The sequence below is a fragment of the Pinus tabuliformis genome, chromosome 8, assembly GCF_031772625.1.
Source record: "Pinus tabuliformis cultivar Carrire ecotype Pingquan chromosome 8, CPIR1, whole genome shotgun sequence".
Lineage (NCBI taxonomy): Eukaryota > Viridiplantae > Streptophyta > Pinopsida > Pinales > Pinaceae > Pinus > Pinus tabuliformis.
The window spans coordinates 45,824,783-45,839,843 of NC_142294.1; the positions used below are offsets into that span (position 1 = coordinate 45,824,783).

General features: G+C 37.8%; 1 protein-coding gene across 1 annotated transcript in view; it reads left to right on the forward strand.

Annotated features, from left to right (window-relative positions):
• Positions 1–15,061, forward strand: part of LOC149234058 (piezo-type mechanosensitive ion channel component) — a 360,941-nt gene that overhangs the window by 216,433 nt on the left and 129,447 nt on the right. The window contains exons 7-10 of the mRNA XM_089368143.1: positions 2,952–3,188; positions 3,470–5,059; positions 5,252–7,863; positions 8,014–8,409. Of these exons, the coding sequence (XP_089224269.1) occupies positions 2,952–3,188; positions 3,470–5,059; positions 5,252–7,863; positions 8,014–8,409 (4,835 nt within the window). The remainder of the gene's footprint in view (positions 1–2,951; positions 3,189–3,469; positions 5,060–5,251; positions 7,864–8,013; positions 8,410–15,061) is intronic.

Sequence of the window (15,061 nt, forward strand, 5' to 3'; positions counted from 1 at the left end):
CACCTCATCTTCTCCTCTAAGTACATCTTTCGCTTCTCGAAAGTGCCCTGGTACAATGTGGTGAGGGTCGCCCACATCTCTCTGCTAGTCCCTTTGCCAACTATGTGTGAAACAATGTGATCCCGAACACCATCAAGGATCAACCTCTTCACCCGCGCCATCTCCTTTCTGTACTCCTTCAACTGATCTGCATCCGTGGGGATAGCTACCACTGCATCTATGAATGGTTTCAGGTCATATTCATCTAGAAGGAAGGACATCCTTGCCTTCCAGATGACATAGTTGGAAGCACCATCGAACCTATCATGATCTCGAAGTCCAACAGTGGCCATCTCAAACAATGTCGAAAATCTCCTCTCCCCTTCTGCTTAGTTGTTGCTCAGTTATTCGCACTCCCTTCTGGAGTGAGAAACTCTTCACATAACAACTTTTGACCTGCAAGGGAAATCGAACTTCTTGAGACTAGAAGTTCCGTGAGGAAATTTTTCCCTTAGTTTGTGCTCTTCTTCCACCCGACGCTAGTTCTTCTCTAACAAACTACTGCAAAACTACTACGTCCAACTAGAGATCTGCTTTGCTACAAATATTGGCCGCTCCCTCTGCCTCTGGAATCCCTCGATCTAGAGGTCGAATTTTTTGTTCCTCTCTCAGAAAAATCTATTGTCCTCAAGAAATTCGACCTCTTGGCCAAGGTGACTGCGCTGCCTCTAGGGTTTCGGTTTTCGGTCCGCTACCCCTCAATGAATAGCGAAACTCCCTCTTCCTTCGCTACTAAGCTCTCTCGCTGATCAGTTGCGCTTCGATACCATGTGAAAATTCGAAAACCCGAATCATATTGCAACAACTGGAAATAATTCTTATAATTGTTAAATTATTTTTTAAAATCTATTTATTGTTTGCTACAACAAATACTGAATCAATCACATTGCAACCTACACAAATAAACTGCGGAGGAAATAAACGTTGGAAGAAATACTAGTGCACACATAAAATAACACAGTTATTTTTGGACAAATGTCCCAGGAAAAACCCAACTTGGGAAAACTGGTGCAGCAGTGACAATTTTATTTATTATGCAGAAGTGGAATCTGAGTGCATCTATGGAAGCCCAACTAGAAATCCAAACAACAAGAAAATATGAGAAAAATACTAAAGAGAATTACCCTTCTCCCACAAAAAGTCTTTGGCTCGACTTTCCCTATCAAAAACTAGACCTCCTGAAGCATTGCGCCAACCTCTTCACTACTCTACGTAACTGGCTAGACGGCTTGCTTTAGACTGGGCTGTGATGAAGTCGTTCTGCCTCTGGATGTCAAGAAAATCATCTCTTCGGCTCTTTGGGACTCCTTCCCAGCCTCTGGCACTAAGAATGATTTTTCTCCTCTCCAAATCGAACTGCCTGACTGAAGCAACTGCGCTGCCCCTCAGCGTTGCCTCTCTGGGACAATTCAGCTCACTTGCTGCTACTTCTCCAGATCTGGAAAATCTTTCCTTCAAACCACTGTCTCTACCCCTCACTCACTGCTTTGATCTCAATGGCTCTCTCTCCGGCAACTAACTGTTGCTACTATGGAAATCAATCTGCTCATGAAATCGAACTGGTGAAGTAATTTCTCCAAGCCCCGTCGACTTCTTCTTATAATCCTCTGTTGATATTTCAACAACCAAGATTAGATCTTAATCGATGGCTAGGATTAACTTGAAGTCGATCCGTGTGAGTTTCAAGAACATCCACACCTTAAATTAATTAATTCTGATTAATTAGTCACATTCCCTAAGTTTAGACTTAGGAAAGATTTAGAAAACTGACTAATAATCTAATTAAGTTATTTCTAGGTGGAATTTCCATAAACGGTTTCTGGGTTTTGGAGATCTCATGTGTTCTAGCCTCTCCACAAAATTTCAAGGCTAGAACACATCCGATGCTACAAAAACTAACAGCTTCTCTGTTTAGCATTTTGGCATCTAGAACAATCTGAGGTATATGCAATTCTACAAATTATTTGTAGATGTGCTTATTCAGTGATTTGGTAGATTTAAAATCTGTAAATTTATTGGGGTTTCAATCAGTGTTGTCCCATAAAGCAGCTCATATAAAAATATCTGAAATGTTTTGGGTGAAAAGTTCCAAATCTGGATTGGCCTTCGGTGTTTCTCTGATTTCCTTTCGTGGAGAATGAGCTGTGAGATCTTGTATCGTATCTTGGACTGCATGCTTGGGTCAGTAAAATCGTTTGCATAACATAAAATGATCAATTGCATGAAGACTAGAGTCATTCCGTCTGAGTGTGTGTGGCTTTCGTATTCAATTTATTATTTTTTTTCAGAATGGAAGCATCTGGACTGCAGATCCCGGCAAGAATCAAACTCACAACACAACACAGGGCTTAAGGCCTTTCTGGCAATTTGCTTGTCTTGTCTTGCTCATGGCAATTATTAACACCTCATTGTCGCTGGCCTACCTTCATTGGTGATCAATTGGATGAGCCAACCAATGAGTGGGTGAGAGGCATCTGAGAAGCTGCTATCTGAGGATCAGGTTTATGCTACTGGCTGGAAATCTGCATCTTAGGAGAAAAATTCTCCTTGGGTTACCCATGTAAATGGATGGGTAACAGGTTCAGAACAAAGAACTACTACATTTGTATTCTGTCCAGGCCCTTTCCAAAATGTTGTTATGCCAGTGAAGACTGCTGGATTTCTACAGACTCTTAAAGACTTAGGCTCTTGGCATCCTTCTGGATTTGAGAAGCTGTTGCTAACATATAAAAGAAGTGTATTTGTGATTGAACCTAGCAAAATCAATTTTATGTCATGAATGCTTATTTTGAAGATTTCATCTCCCAAAGCTATAACACTTAATCTGAAGAAAACTAGAACTAAAACTAATGTATATCTCTGTGACAAAAACAAAATGGTTACTAATTCTCTCGTTTGCTGGTTGGTTACAGGTGTATCAAATCATGCAAGTCTTTGGGATTTTCTAAGCATTGCAGTATTATTATGCTTTTCTGCAGTTCAAGATCATGGCATAGAAGCACTCCATTCATTTTCTGCAATTCTGAAGTGTAGCCCGCAATCACCATTTGGTTTTGGCTTCATGAAAGATGGGTTCAACAAATCTGTACTGTGGACAATATGTTCATCCCAGAATTTGACCGATAGTGATCCACACAACACTCAGCAAGGTAAGATGAGTTTGACATGAATTACTTGCTTTATAACACATGCAGTGGCTTTGTTCTTTTGGGATGGAGTATCTGTAATGAGATAGTAAACTGCCTTTAGTACTTTTCTTTAGACTGATGCTGCATTTGATGTTCTTTATACTGAAAAATCAATGGAACAGATTGAAACTCCTATAGTATAGTCTCTTCATTGATAGGAAAAAGATTTTATGCAAAATTAGTTATAATGTTCAATTGCCTTAGAATAGTCTCACCTTTTCTCTTGTTTGTTGTTCCCGCAGTGAACTGGATAAAAAAATATCTTTTAACCATAGGCCAAATGTTTAAAGCAACATATCGCTCCTGTGGGACCTACATTGCATGTTTGACCATACTTGTCACAGTATACTTGGTCAATCCTAATTACATAGCATTCGGCTACCTCATCTTTCTTTTGGTTTGGATCATAGGCCGACAACTGCTAGAAAAGACAAGGAAGCGTTTGTGGCTACCTTTACTGATTTATGCCATGCTGGTTTTTATCTTCACCTATGTTTTGAGCAGCTTCCCAAGTTTGCAGATGTGGCTCTCTAGAAGGATATTGCTTTATCCATATACAGGGTTGAAGCCTGGAGCTTCTTTATTTGAGAATATTTGGGAATCTCTTGCAATTTTGGTTGTAATGCAGTTGTATAGATATGAAAGGACACAAGCTAAAGCCGAGTCACTTTATGAGAAAATTGATGAATCGGTCCAATCTCATAATGGATTCCTTGGATTTGTCAAAAGATTTCTTATCTGGCATGGTGGGAAGATTTTATCAGTGGCTGTGTTTTATGCCAGTATTTCTCCAGTCAGTCTGTTTGGTTTTGGCTACCTTATTAGTCTAGTCTTTGTAACCAATTTGCCCAAAACTTCTCACTTTCCAGCTAAGCTTTATTCAAGCTATACAGGAATTCTGGTTGCATGTGAATATCTATTCCAGATGTTGGGCAGCCAGTTTCAGATGTTCCCAGGTCAAAAATATGGAGATTTTTCAGCATGGTTAGGTTTCCAAGTCTTTGAAAAAGGTTTCTTTGGGATTGAATTGGGTTTGAGAAGCAAAATTTTGGTCTTAATTGTATGCACTCTTCAATATAATGCTTTTCAATGGCTTGATAGGATGCCTGACTCCTTGATTAACACTGAGAAGTGGGCAGAACCTTGCCATTTATTTATTTCTCCTCAAAATAAAGGACAAAGGGAATTTTCCCAAGAAAAAGCACCTCTAATAGAGAGGCCAAAACCCTTCTATCAGGAGCAGAGTGATTTGGATGGTTTTTCCGTGAATATATACTCCGGTACTAATAAAGTTGGTCAAACTTTACCCACACAGTCTTGTTCTTCATTCAGCACTGGAATGGTCTCAAGCTCAATGGCAGTAAATTATCAGACAGGATTGCCAGATCATATCTCACAGAGTTTCTTTGGTAGAACTAAAGAAAGCTGCAAGTCTAATAAAAAAATATTGCTTGCCTTGAAAAAGGAGAGATACGAGACTCAACTACATACGCTAAAATTATATGCCAAATTTTGGGCAGGAAACATTTTCAACCTTTTTGGGCTGGAGATAAGCATGCTTACTTTGTTGCTTGCAAGCTTTACTGTGTTGAATTCTATATCACTTTTATATGTATTAGTCCTTGGCCTCTGCATTCTGCTAAGCCGGAGAACGCTTTACTTTCTTTGGCCCGTGTTTTTTATGTTGTTTTCTTGCATTCTTCTCCTTGAATATTTGGCTCTTGGAAATACTGTTACAACTTGGAATCATAATAACACTCATAAATTGCGCTGCCATGATTGCTGGAATAGCTCAAAGCTTCAGTTTAGTTACTGCACAAAATGCTGGCTAGGTATTTTCTTTTTCCCATCCTTTCTAAATTTTAATTTATTTGGTAGAGAAACACAGGCCATGATATGGAATTCGTATACATATTAGCATTTAACACAGTTTGTGGCTTTTTCAGATTAAAAAACTGTGCACAATTGTTTTCTTTGATTTGTCCTTTGTAAGGGATGATAACATATGGAATATTGCATTGCAGGAGTTGCTGTTGATGACCGCCAAATGCTTGTAACCTACTTTATGGTATTTTTGGTTGCTTCTTTCAAACTACGTGGAAATTTATCTGCTGGTTATTTTGAATCTGATTCATATCAACAGCTGGATTCACAACGACTTGATAGATTGGTATGGAATGATATCTCATTTGAAAGAAAGGGGCAGTGGACCTGGATTGACAATTTGCAATTATTCTTTTATCACCATCTATTAGATACTGTGCTTATGCTTGTACTTATCACTGGCACACTCGAATATGATATTTTACACCTTGGCTATTTGGGTTTTGCCATGGTATCCTTTCGCATGAGACTTACAATCATGAAAAAGCAAAGCAGAATCTTCAATTTGTTACGCTGGTATAATTTTACACTCATTGTCTTATCTCTTGCATTCCAAGCCCCATTTTTTGGAGATGTTGAAAAGGGAAAATGTTCAATGCCAGATGTTCTTTATGGTGTTGCTGGGTTCTATAAGTATGACTATGGATTTAGAATCACTTCGCGCTCAGCATCAATAGATATTATTATATTTTGTCTTGTGGGTCTTCAGTCTTATATTTTCCGGTCAAAGGCATTTGACCAGGTATTAAACTATCTTGAGGCCGAACAAATAGATGCAATATTACATGCTCAAGAGAAGAGGGCTGCTTGGAAGACTGCACAATTGCAGCATATTCGTGAAATTGAGGACCGCAAACAAAAACGACATTTGCAAGTGGAGAAGATGAAGGGAGAGATGTCTCATTTTCAAAATCAGCTTGGTATGTTCCATTCCCCAGGAAATTACAGCCATACTGGTTTGACACATGATGTTAGAAATCAAGAAAGAAAAATCTCTCAGCTTGATTCCACTGCCACAATGCAAAAACATTCAGAACAATGGGAAGACGTACATACAGAGCCAAAAATGATCAAGCAGCTGCAGGATGAAGGTTCTTCCTATTCTAATGATAATAATGAAGGGAATGCCAGTATTTCCAGAATACGGCGAATTTTACACCTTCCAAAATTGCCACATGGAAATGGCATTTCTCCTGCATGTACTGTAACTAGTGAAGTGTCCAAAGGCAATCTTTCTAACCCATTGAAATATTCTTCTGGTTCTGAGATCACTGAAATGGAAGATTCAACTGTCAACATGACTCCAAAACCAGAAAGTTTGAAAGGTGTGAGCTTAAAAGGAGGTGAAGAGCAAGAGAAGAATCGCCTGACCTCTGCCGTCCAACTGATTGGACGAGGTGTTTCCCAAGTCCATTCACTAGGAAATCAAGCTGTGGCCAACATTGTGAGTTTCTTAAATATAGAACAGAATGATTTGGAATCAAATGAGCCTTCTTCTAGCAAAGAAAGAGAAAATGACTTACCAGATAATGCTAACAGTAGTGAGAATTCTGGTTCAGAGCACCTTGAAGAAACATATTCAGTGCATTCAAGTGGAGAAAGTTCAGTGCCTAATGAAGAAAGGCAATGGTTTAGTAAGCTTTCTTGTTATTGCTGGTCAAAGATTCGGTCCAACACTGATGCAATCTGCTACTCTTGTTTTGTCCTCGTATTCTTGTGGAATTTTAGTCTGTTAACTATGCTTTATCTGGCTTTTTTATTCTTATATGCACTCCTTGTAAATCCTGGTCCAAGTTATTACTTCTGGATTGCAATGCTGATTTATACTGAGCTAATCATTTTGATTCAGTACATCTATCAAATCAATGTGCATCATTGTGGCCTAAAGATTGACTCTCATTTGCGATGGGAAATAGGATTTCCAAGTGTTGTAACTTCATCATTTGTGATTGCCATCCTCCCAGTGTTTATAGTTTATCTATTTACTCTTTTACAGAGTTCAATTAAAGCTCGAGATGGTGAGTGGATGTCATTCACTGAGAATGTATTTCTTGGTAAGAGGATGCCTTATCAGGAAATAATTTATGAAAGAATGCACTGGAAGGAGAAGTTAGCTACATTTTTACTGTCAGTTCTGAATGCGCTGAAAATGATTGGAAGAGACCTTCAAAGGTATTGGAAGTCACTGACACATGGTTCAGAAGCACCTCCACATTTTGTGCAAGTTTCAATGTATGTAACTACCTGGCCAGAAGATGGAATCCAACCTGAGAGAATTGAATCAGGATTAAACAAGCTGCTGGATGCTTCTCATAGGAAGGGGTGCAAGCAGAAGTCCCCTTTTGCTGGTCATTCTGTAAGCCGTCTTCGTGTTGAAAGCATTGAAAGCAGCCCTGAAGATCCTAATATAGCCCTTGCCGTTTTTGAAGTGATATATGCTTCTCCTTTAACCATCTGTCCTGCAGGTGCACATTACACAGCACTTACTCCTGCTGCAGATGTGGCATATGAGCTTCAAAGGGCAAAAGAGTTTTCTCTTCTAGAGGAAATAGGATTCCCGTATCCTATTGTATCTGTGATTGCAGGAGGGAAGAGGGAAATTGATTTGTATGCATATATCTTTTGTGCAGATTTGGTTGCATTTTTCCTGGTTGCAATCTTCTATCAATCTATGATTAAGAACAATAGTCAATTTCTTGATGTATATCAACTAGAGGATCAATTTCCAAAGGAGTTTGTGTTTGTTTTGATGGTAAGTCGGATTTTCATGATCGTTATTCATCAAAATTAACTCTAGATTTTGTATTCCTGTCCAGTTTATGTAGAGTCAATGGCTAAAAATTTTCATATAGTCTTTTCTTAACACACAAACTCATCATTTTTATTATTTTACTTGTTGCAGATTCTCTTCTTTCTGATTGTGGTCGACCGCATTATCTACCTTTGTTCATTTGCCTTGGGGAAAGTAATTTATTACTTTTTCAGCCTTGTGCTATTCACATATTCTGTCACTGAATATGCATGGAACATGGAATCTAAAAGCCAATATAATGGAGAATTTGCACTTCGTGCATTCTATTTCACAAAAGCAGTGTCTTTGTCTCTACAAGCATTGCAAATTAAGTTTGGTCTTCCCCATAAGAGCACTGTATATGGACAATTCCTTACAAGCAGTGTTACAAATGTAAACTATCTGGGCTTTCGCATTTATCGAGCTCTACCTTTTCTGTATGAAATTCGCAGTGTTTTGGATTGGTCATGCACAGCTACTTCCCTAACAATGTATGATTGGTTGAAGGTCAGTATGTTTTCACTTCCTTTATTTTCAAACCTCTTCATATTCGCACAATCTGTGAATGCTGATAAATTCAAATCAATCTGTTTATAAAGGGTGAAAACGAAAATAAAAGTTCTGTTTTGTGCAAAAGGAATATTGAATATTCTTATATTGGTTGTCTCGATTATCTCCTGAAGCTGAGTTGTAAGAGTAGGCAATAATTATGAATGTTACAGTAGCAGGATTTCGAAATTGGATATATAAGCCCATCTCATTTCTTTTTCTTTGAGACAATGTCTTATTTTAAACATAAAATTTATATAAAAAGCAGAGATATATACAAGGAACATCTTTTCTTTTTGTCCATCTCAGTTTTTGTTTGGGAAGACTATAGGCTTTTCAAATTCAAGCTTCTGTGATCGATATCTTGAATATTTGACACATTTTTAGTAGAAATCACATTGGAAAAGTTTGGTGGACGCGTTTCGAATGAACCTGTGTGGTTCATTCTCAGGACAAGATGAAGAGTCAGATCATGGCCACAGGTTAAATAGGAAGACAAATCATTCTAATGGCTATGACGAAATGGATATAAGAAATGACTATATTTGATTGGGTGAGGAAAAGGGGAAGAATTAATTTAATCTTAATTTAAATAATGAATGAAATGTATATAAATAAATACTAATATTATTTCTAATTAAACTAATTAATTTTTTTTAACCTTTTGTCGACGCGTTTCGAACCAACCAGTGTGGTTCATCGTCAGGACAAGTTGAAGAACCAATCTGGCTTAGCTCGATTAAATATAGTGTGCAGAGACTCCAACGGCTAAAATTCTAACGGCTAATTTGACCTAAAGAAACTGGTCAAATCACTAAAAAAGTTAATTAATATTTTTCTAAAAATTGGTAAAAAAGGAATTCATTTGTTAATTTAAAATAAATAGATATATTATTAATATTATTTCTATTAATAGAATCTATAGTATAAATGGTTAAATGATTTATTATAATTTATTATTTAAAAAATTGAATAATAATAAATTCATTTAAAAATAGATATATTATTAATATTATTTCAAATCTCTAGTATAATATTAATATTATAATGGTCATTACTATTTATTATTTAATATTAATAATAAATATATATACTATTAAAATGTTAGTTAAATAGATATATTATTAATCTTGTTTCAAATATTAAGAGAATCTATAGTATGATACTTCATATTTTAATTATAATGGTCATTATATAATATATATTAAATGATTTATTATTATTCAATTATTATATGGTAATAAATCACTACTATTTTTATAATTTAGTTACATTAGGTAATTATGTAATAACTTAATGGTCCATTGGTAAGTTCTTTAAAATATATCATATTCATTATTTAAATATAATGGTCATTAAATTAAGTTATATAAAGTAATATAAGTTATGGTAAACTAAAAATAATGGTCCTAATAAACTATATCTTCATATAACCTATATTAATTAATATTCCCAAATTATTTAAATACAATAAATAGTATTAAATTACTATTATAATATAGTTACAATCGGTAACTGTGTATATAATTATTTAAATTTAAGGGTCCAATGGTAAACCAGATCATCATTTTTACTAATTATTTAAGTTTATTAATAATCTGTATTTACTTAATAAATTATAATTCTAATATTATAAATAGTATTCAAGTTAAATCATTATTATGTAAATACCATAATTCAAGTATATGTTTCTTAATAATAGCATATCCATATTATATCATATATTTCTAATACTTTGTTGTTTATCATTTGAACCTCTTATAATTAATTTAGTAATTTATATCCATTAAATTATCAGTACAAGGAAATGAAGAAGAATTAAAACCTATGAAAAGAAACTAATCTAATTTAAAATCACCCCTGGGATAAGGTTAATACTATAATTAGCCCGAAATTACCTAATAACAATTAACTAAATCCTGCACTCCAAAACCCGCCAAAAACAGAACTTGAAGACAAGGAAGATAGAAACCCTGAGACCTAACAAAAGGGGAATGAGGAGGCTAGGAAGACAAGGCTGGGACCCAGCAACGGCTAATCTTCCAACCATCATCCCTATTAAGATTGTTCGGCCTTTTCTCAATCTCCAGGGCCTCTCTAAACTTTCGATGGTGAAACTGCGCAACTTTGGCAATGACTTGAGCATCTTCTATACAGACATGATGCATAGTCTTCCCCGCATGCTCAGCCAGGGCTGAGGACTTGGTCCTACCATGTCTTAAGTCAGCCGAATGCTCGCTAATCCGTTGATTGATCGAGCGACCAGTCTCACCAATATAAGGGGCCCCACAGGAACAGGGAATGGCATAGACGCCCTTCATCTCCTTAGGGTCAATAGGATCTTTCACAGACCTGAGGGAGCTACGGATAGTGCGGAGAGGTCTAAAGGTTGCGGGCACATCATACTTCCTCAGAACCCTCGCAATCCTATCTGTGGTCCCTTGGATGTAAGGAAGGTTCACACCGAGGAAATGGTCTTTAGGGACTCTTCGGATTGAAGGCTCCTTCTTGGCCCTGAGGAAGGCTTTTCGACCCAGGTGCCTATTGTAACCATTCTTCTCAAAGACATCAAGGAGATGAGCCTTCTCCGCTTCCAGGCTCTCCTCATCCGAAATTCTTATAGCACGTGTGGCCAGCGTGCTAAGAACCCCTAACTTCTGAGCGGGGAAATGATGCGAAGACGCATGCAAGTATTGTTCAGTATGCGTCTTCTTTCTAAACACCTGATGAGAGAAGGAACCATCCACCTTCTTAGAGATGAGAACATCCAAGAACGGAAGACAACCATTATCTTCTTTTTCCATCGTGAATTTTATGGCGGCGGACTGGTTATTGAGGTGACTGAAGAAACGATCCAGCTCGTGAGGACCATGAGACCAGACAACGCCAGTGTCATCAACGAATCTTTTCCAAAGCTTCGGTAAGAGACGAGAGGAGGCCAAAGCCTTAGACTCAAACTCCTCCATGAAGAGATTAGCGACGACAGGGGACAAGGGGGAGCCCATGGCAACTCCGCAAGTCTGCTCATAGAATTCTCCCTCGAAACTGAAAAAGGTGGAGGTAAGGCAAAGCTCAACTAACTTAGCCATATCAGGGTCAGTTAGCTTATTAATTACCTTCATGGCCTCATTGATAGGAATACAAGTATAAAGAGAGACCACGTCGAAACTTACCAGAATGTCCTCGGGCTCAAGCTTAATTCTCTTAAGATCCTCAATAAAAGAAGCTGAGTCTTTGACAAAGGACTCAGTCTGCCCAACCAAGGGTCTCAACTTTGCCGCGAGGAACTTTGCCAAGAGGTAAGTCGGACCGCCAATGGTATTGACAATGGGCCTCAGGGGGACCCCATCCTTATGGATTTTAGGAAGACCATAAATCCTAGGAGTGATGGGGTTACCCTCAATAAGTTTCTGGGCTAGAGGAATCGTGGAATTGCACGACTTGATCGCAAGAGCGACCGCCCTGGAAACCTTTTTGAGGGGATTTTTCGAAAGCTTCTTATAACTTCCACTATTACAGAGATGGTCAAGCATCTTACTTCTGTAATCCTTTCTATCCAGGATAACGGCAGCCCCACCTTTATCCGCTTTTAAAACCACAACGTCCCGATTTTCGTTCAAGCTCTTCAGAGCCTCAAACTCAGCCTTGCTAATATTGCTACGGGGAGGCTTAGCCCTCCTCAGGGCAACGGCGCAGTCCTGCCTAATTGTGTCTTTAATCTTATCAGGAAGGTTCTTAATGCCATATTCTACATCACAGATGATGTCTTCAACAGGGATTTTTCTGGGAGCTAAGGCAAAATTAAGACCCTTCCTTAAGAGACTAAAAACCGCGGGCGGAAAAGAAAAACTTGACAGATTCACCACCTTATTGTCCTGAGGGAAGGAACTCGAACCACCCTCCTTAGCCCTCCTCAGGGCAACGGCGCAGTCCTGCCTAATTGTGTCTTTAATCTTATCAGGAAGGTTCTTAATGCCATATTCTACATCACAGATGATGTCTTCAACAGGGATTTTTCTGGGAGCTAAGGCAAAATTAAGACCCTTCCTTAAGAGACTAAAAACCGCGGGCGGAAAAGAAAAACTTGACAGATTCACCACCTTATTGTCCTGAGGGAAGGAACTCAAACCACCCTCCTTAATAACACCTTTACAATGAAGGCCATCAAAACCATCTAACACTTTATTAAAATGACCTCTATTATTATTACCTCTAACATTCCAGGGCGGTCGCTCTTGCGATCAAGTCATGCAATTCCACGATTCCTCTAGCCCAGAAACTTATTGAGGGTAACCCCATCACTCCTAGGATTTATGGTCTTCCTAAAATCCATAAGGATGGGGTCCCCCTGAGGCCCATTGTCAATACCATTGGCGGTCCGACTTACCTCTTGGCAAAGTTCCTCGCGGCAAAGTTGAGACCCTTGGTTGGGCAGACTGAGTCCTTTGTCAAAGACTCAGCTTCTTTTATTGAGGATCTTAAGAGAATTAAGCTTGAGCCCGAGGACATTCTGGTAAGTTTCGACGTGGTCTCTCTTTATACTTGTATTCCTATCAATGAGGCCATGAAGGTAATTAATAAGCTAACTGACCCTGATACGGCTAAGTTAGTTGAGCTTTGCCTTACCTCCACCTTTTTCAGTTTCGAGGGAGAATTCTATGAGCAGACTTGCGGAGTTGCCATGGGCTCCCCCTTGTCCCCTGTCGTCGCTAATCTCTTCATGGAGGAGTTTGAGTCTAAGGCTTTGGCCTCCTCTCGTCTCTTACCGAAGCTTTGGAAAAGATTCGTTGATGACACTGGCGTTGTCTGGTCTCATGGTCCTCACGAGCTGGATCGTTTCTTCAGTCACCTCAATAACCAGTCCGCCGCCATAAAATTCACGATGGAAAAAGAAGATAATGGTTGTCTTCCGTTCTTGGATGTTCTCATCTCTAAGAAGGTGGATGGTTCCTTCTCTCATCAGGTGTTTAGAAAGAAGACGCATACTGAACAATACTTGCATGCGTCTTCGCATCATTTCCCCGCTCAGAAGTTAGGGGTTCTTAGCACGCTGGCCACACGTGCTATAAGAATTTCGGATGAGGAGAGCCTGGAAGCGGAGAAGGCTTATCTCCTTGATGTCTTTGAGAAGAATGGTTACAATAGGCACCTGGGTCGAAAAGCCTTCCTCAGGGCCAAGAAGGAGCCTTCAATCTGAAGAGTCCCTAAAGACCATTTCCTCGGTGTGAACCTTCCTTACATCCAAGGGACCACAGATAGGATTGCGAGGGTTCTGAGGAAGTATGATGTGCCCGCAACCTTTAGACCTCTCCGCACTATCCGTAGCTCCCTCAGGTCTGTGAAAGATCCTATTGACCCTAAGGAGATGAAGGGCGTCTATGCCATTCCCTGTTCCTGTGGGGCCCCTTATATTGGTGAGACTGGTCGCTCGATCAATCAACGGACTAGCGAGCATTCGGCTGACTTAAGACATGGTAGGACCAAGTCCTCAGCCCTGGCTGAGCATGCGGGGAAGACTATGCATCATGTCTGTATAGAAGATGCTCAAGTCATTGCCAAAGTTGCGCAGTTTCACCATCGAAAGTTTAGAGAGGCCCTGGAGATTGAGAAAAGGCCGAACAATCTTAATAGGGATGATGGCTGGAAGATTAGCCGTTGCTGGGTCCCAGCCTTGTCTTCCTAGCCTCCTCATTCCCCTTTTGTTAGGTCTCAGGGTTTCTGTCTTCCCTGTCTTCAAGTTCTGTTTTTGGCGGGTTTTGGAGTGCAGGATTTAGTTGATTGTTATTAGGTAATTTCGGGCTAATTATAGTATTAACCTTATCCCAGGGGTGATTTTAAATTAGATTAGTTTCTTTGCATAGGTTTTAATTCTTCTTCATTTCCTTGTACTGATAATTTAATGGATATAAATTACTAAATTAATTATAAGAGGTTCAAATGATAAACAACAAAGTATTAGAAATATATGATATAATATGGATATGCTATTATTAAGAAACATATACTTGAATTATGGTATTTACATAATAATGATTTAACTTGAATACTATTTATAATATTAGAATTATAATTTATTAAGTAAATACAGATTATTAATAAACTTAAATAATTAGTAAAAATGATGATCTGGTTTACCATTGGACCCTTAAATTTAAATAATTATATACACAGTTACCGATTGTAACTATATTATAATAGTAATTTAATACTATTTATTGTATTTAAATAATTTGGGAATATTAATTAATATAGGTTATATGAAGATATAGTTTATTAGGACCATTATTTTTAGTTTACCATAACTTATATTACTTTATATAACTTAATTTAATGACCATTATATTTAAATAATGAATATGATATATTTTAAAGAACTTACCAATGGACCATTAAGTTATTACATAATTACCTAATGTAACTAAATTATAAAAATAGTAGTGATTTATTACCATATAATAATTGAATAATAATAAATCATTTAATATATATTATATAATGACCATTATAATTAAAATATGAAGTATCATACTATAGATTCTCTTAATATTTGAAACAAGATTAATAATATATCTATTTAACTAACATTTTAATAGTATATATATTTATTATT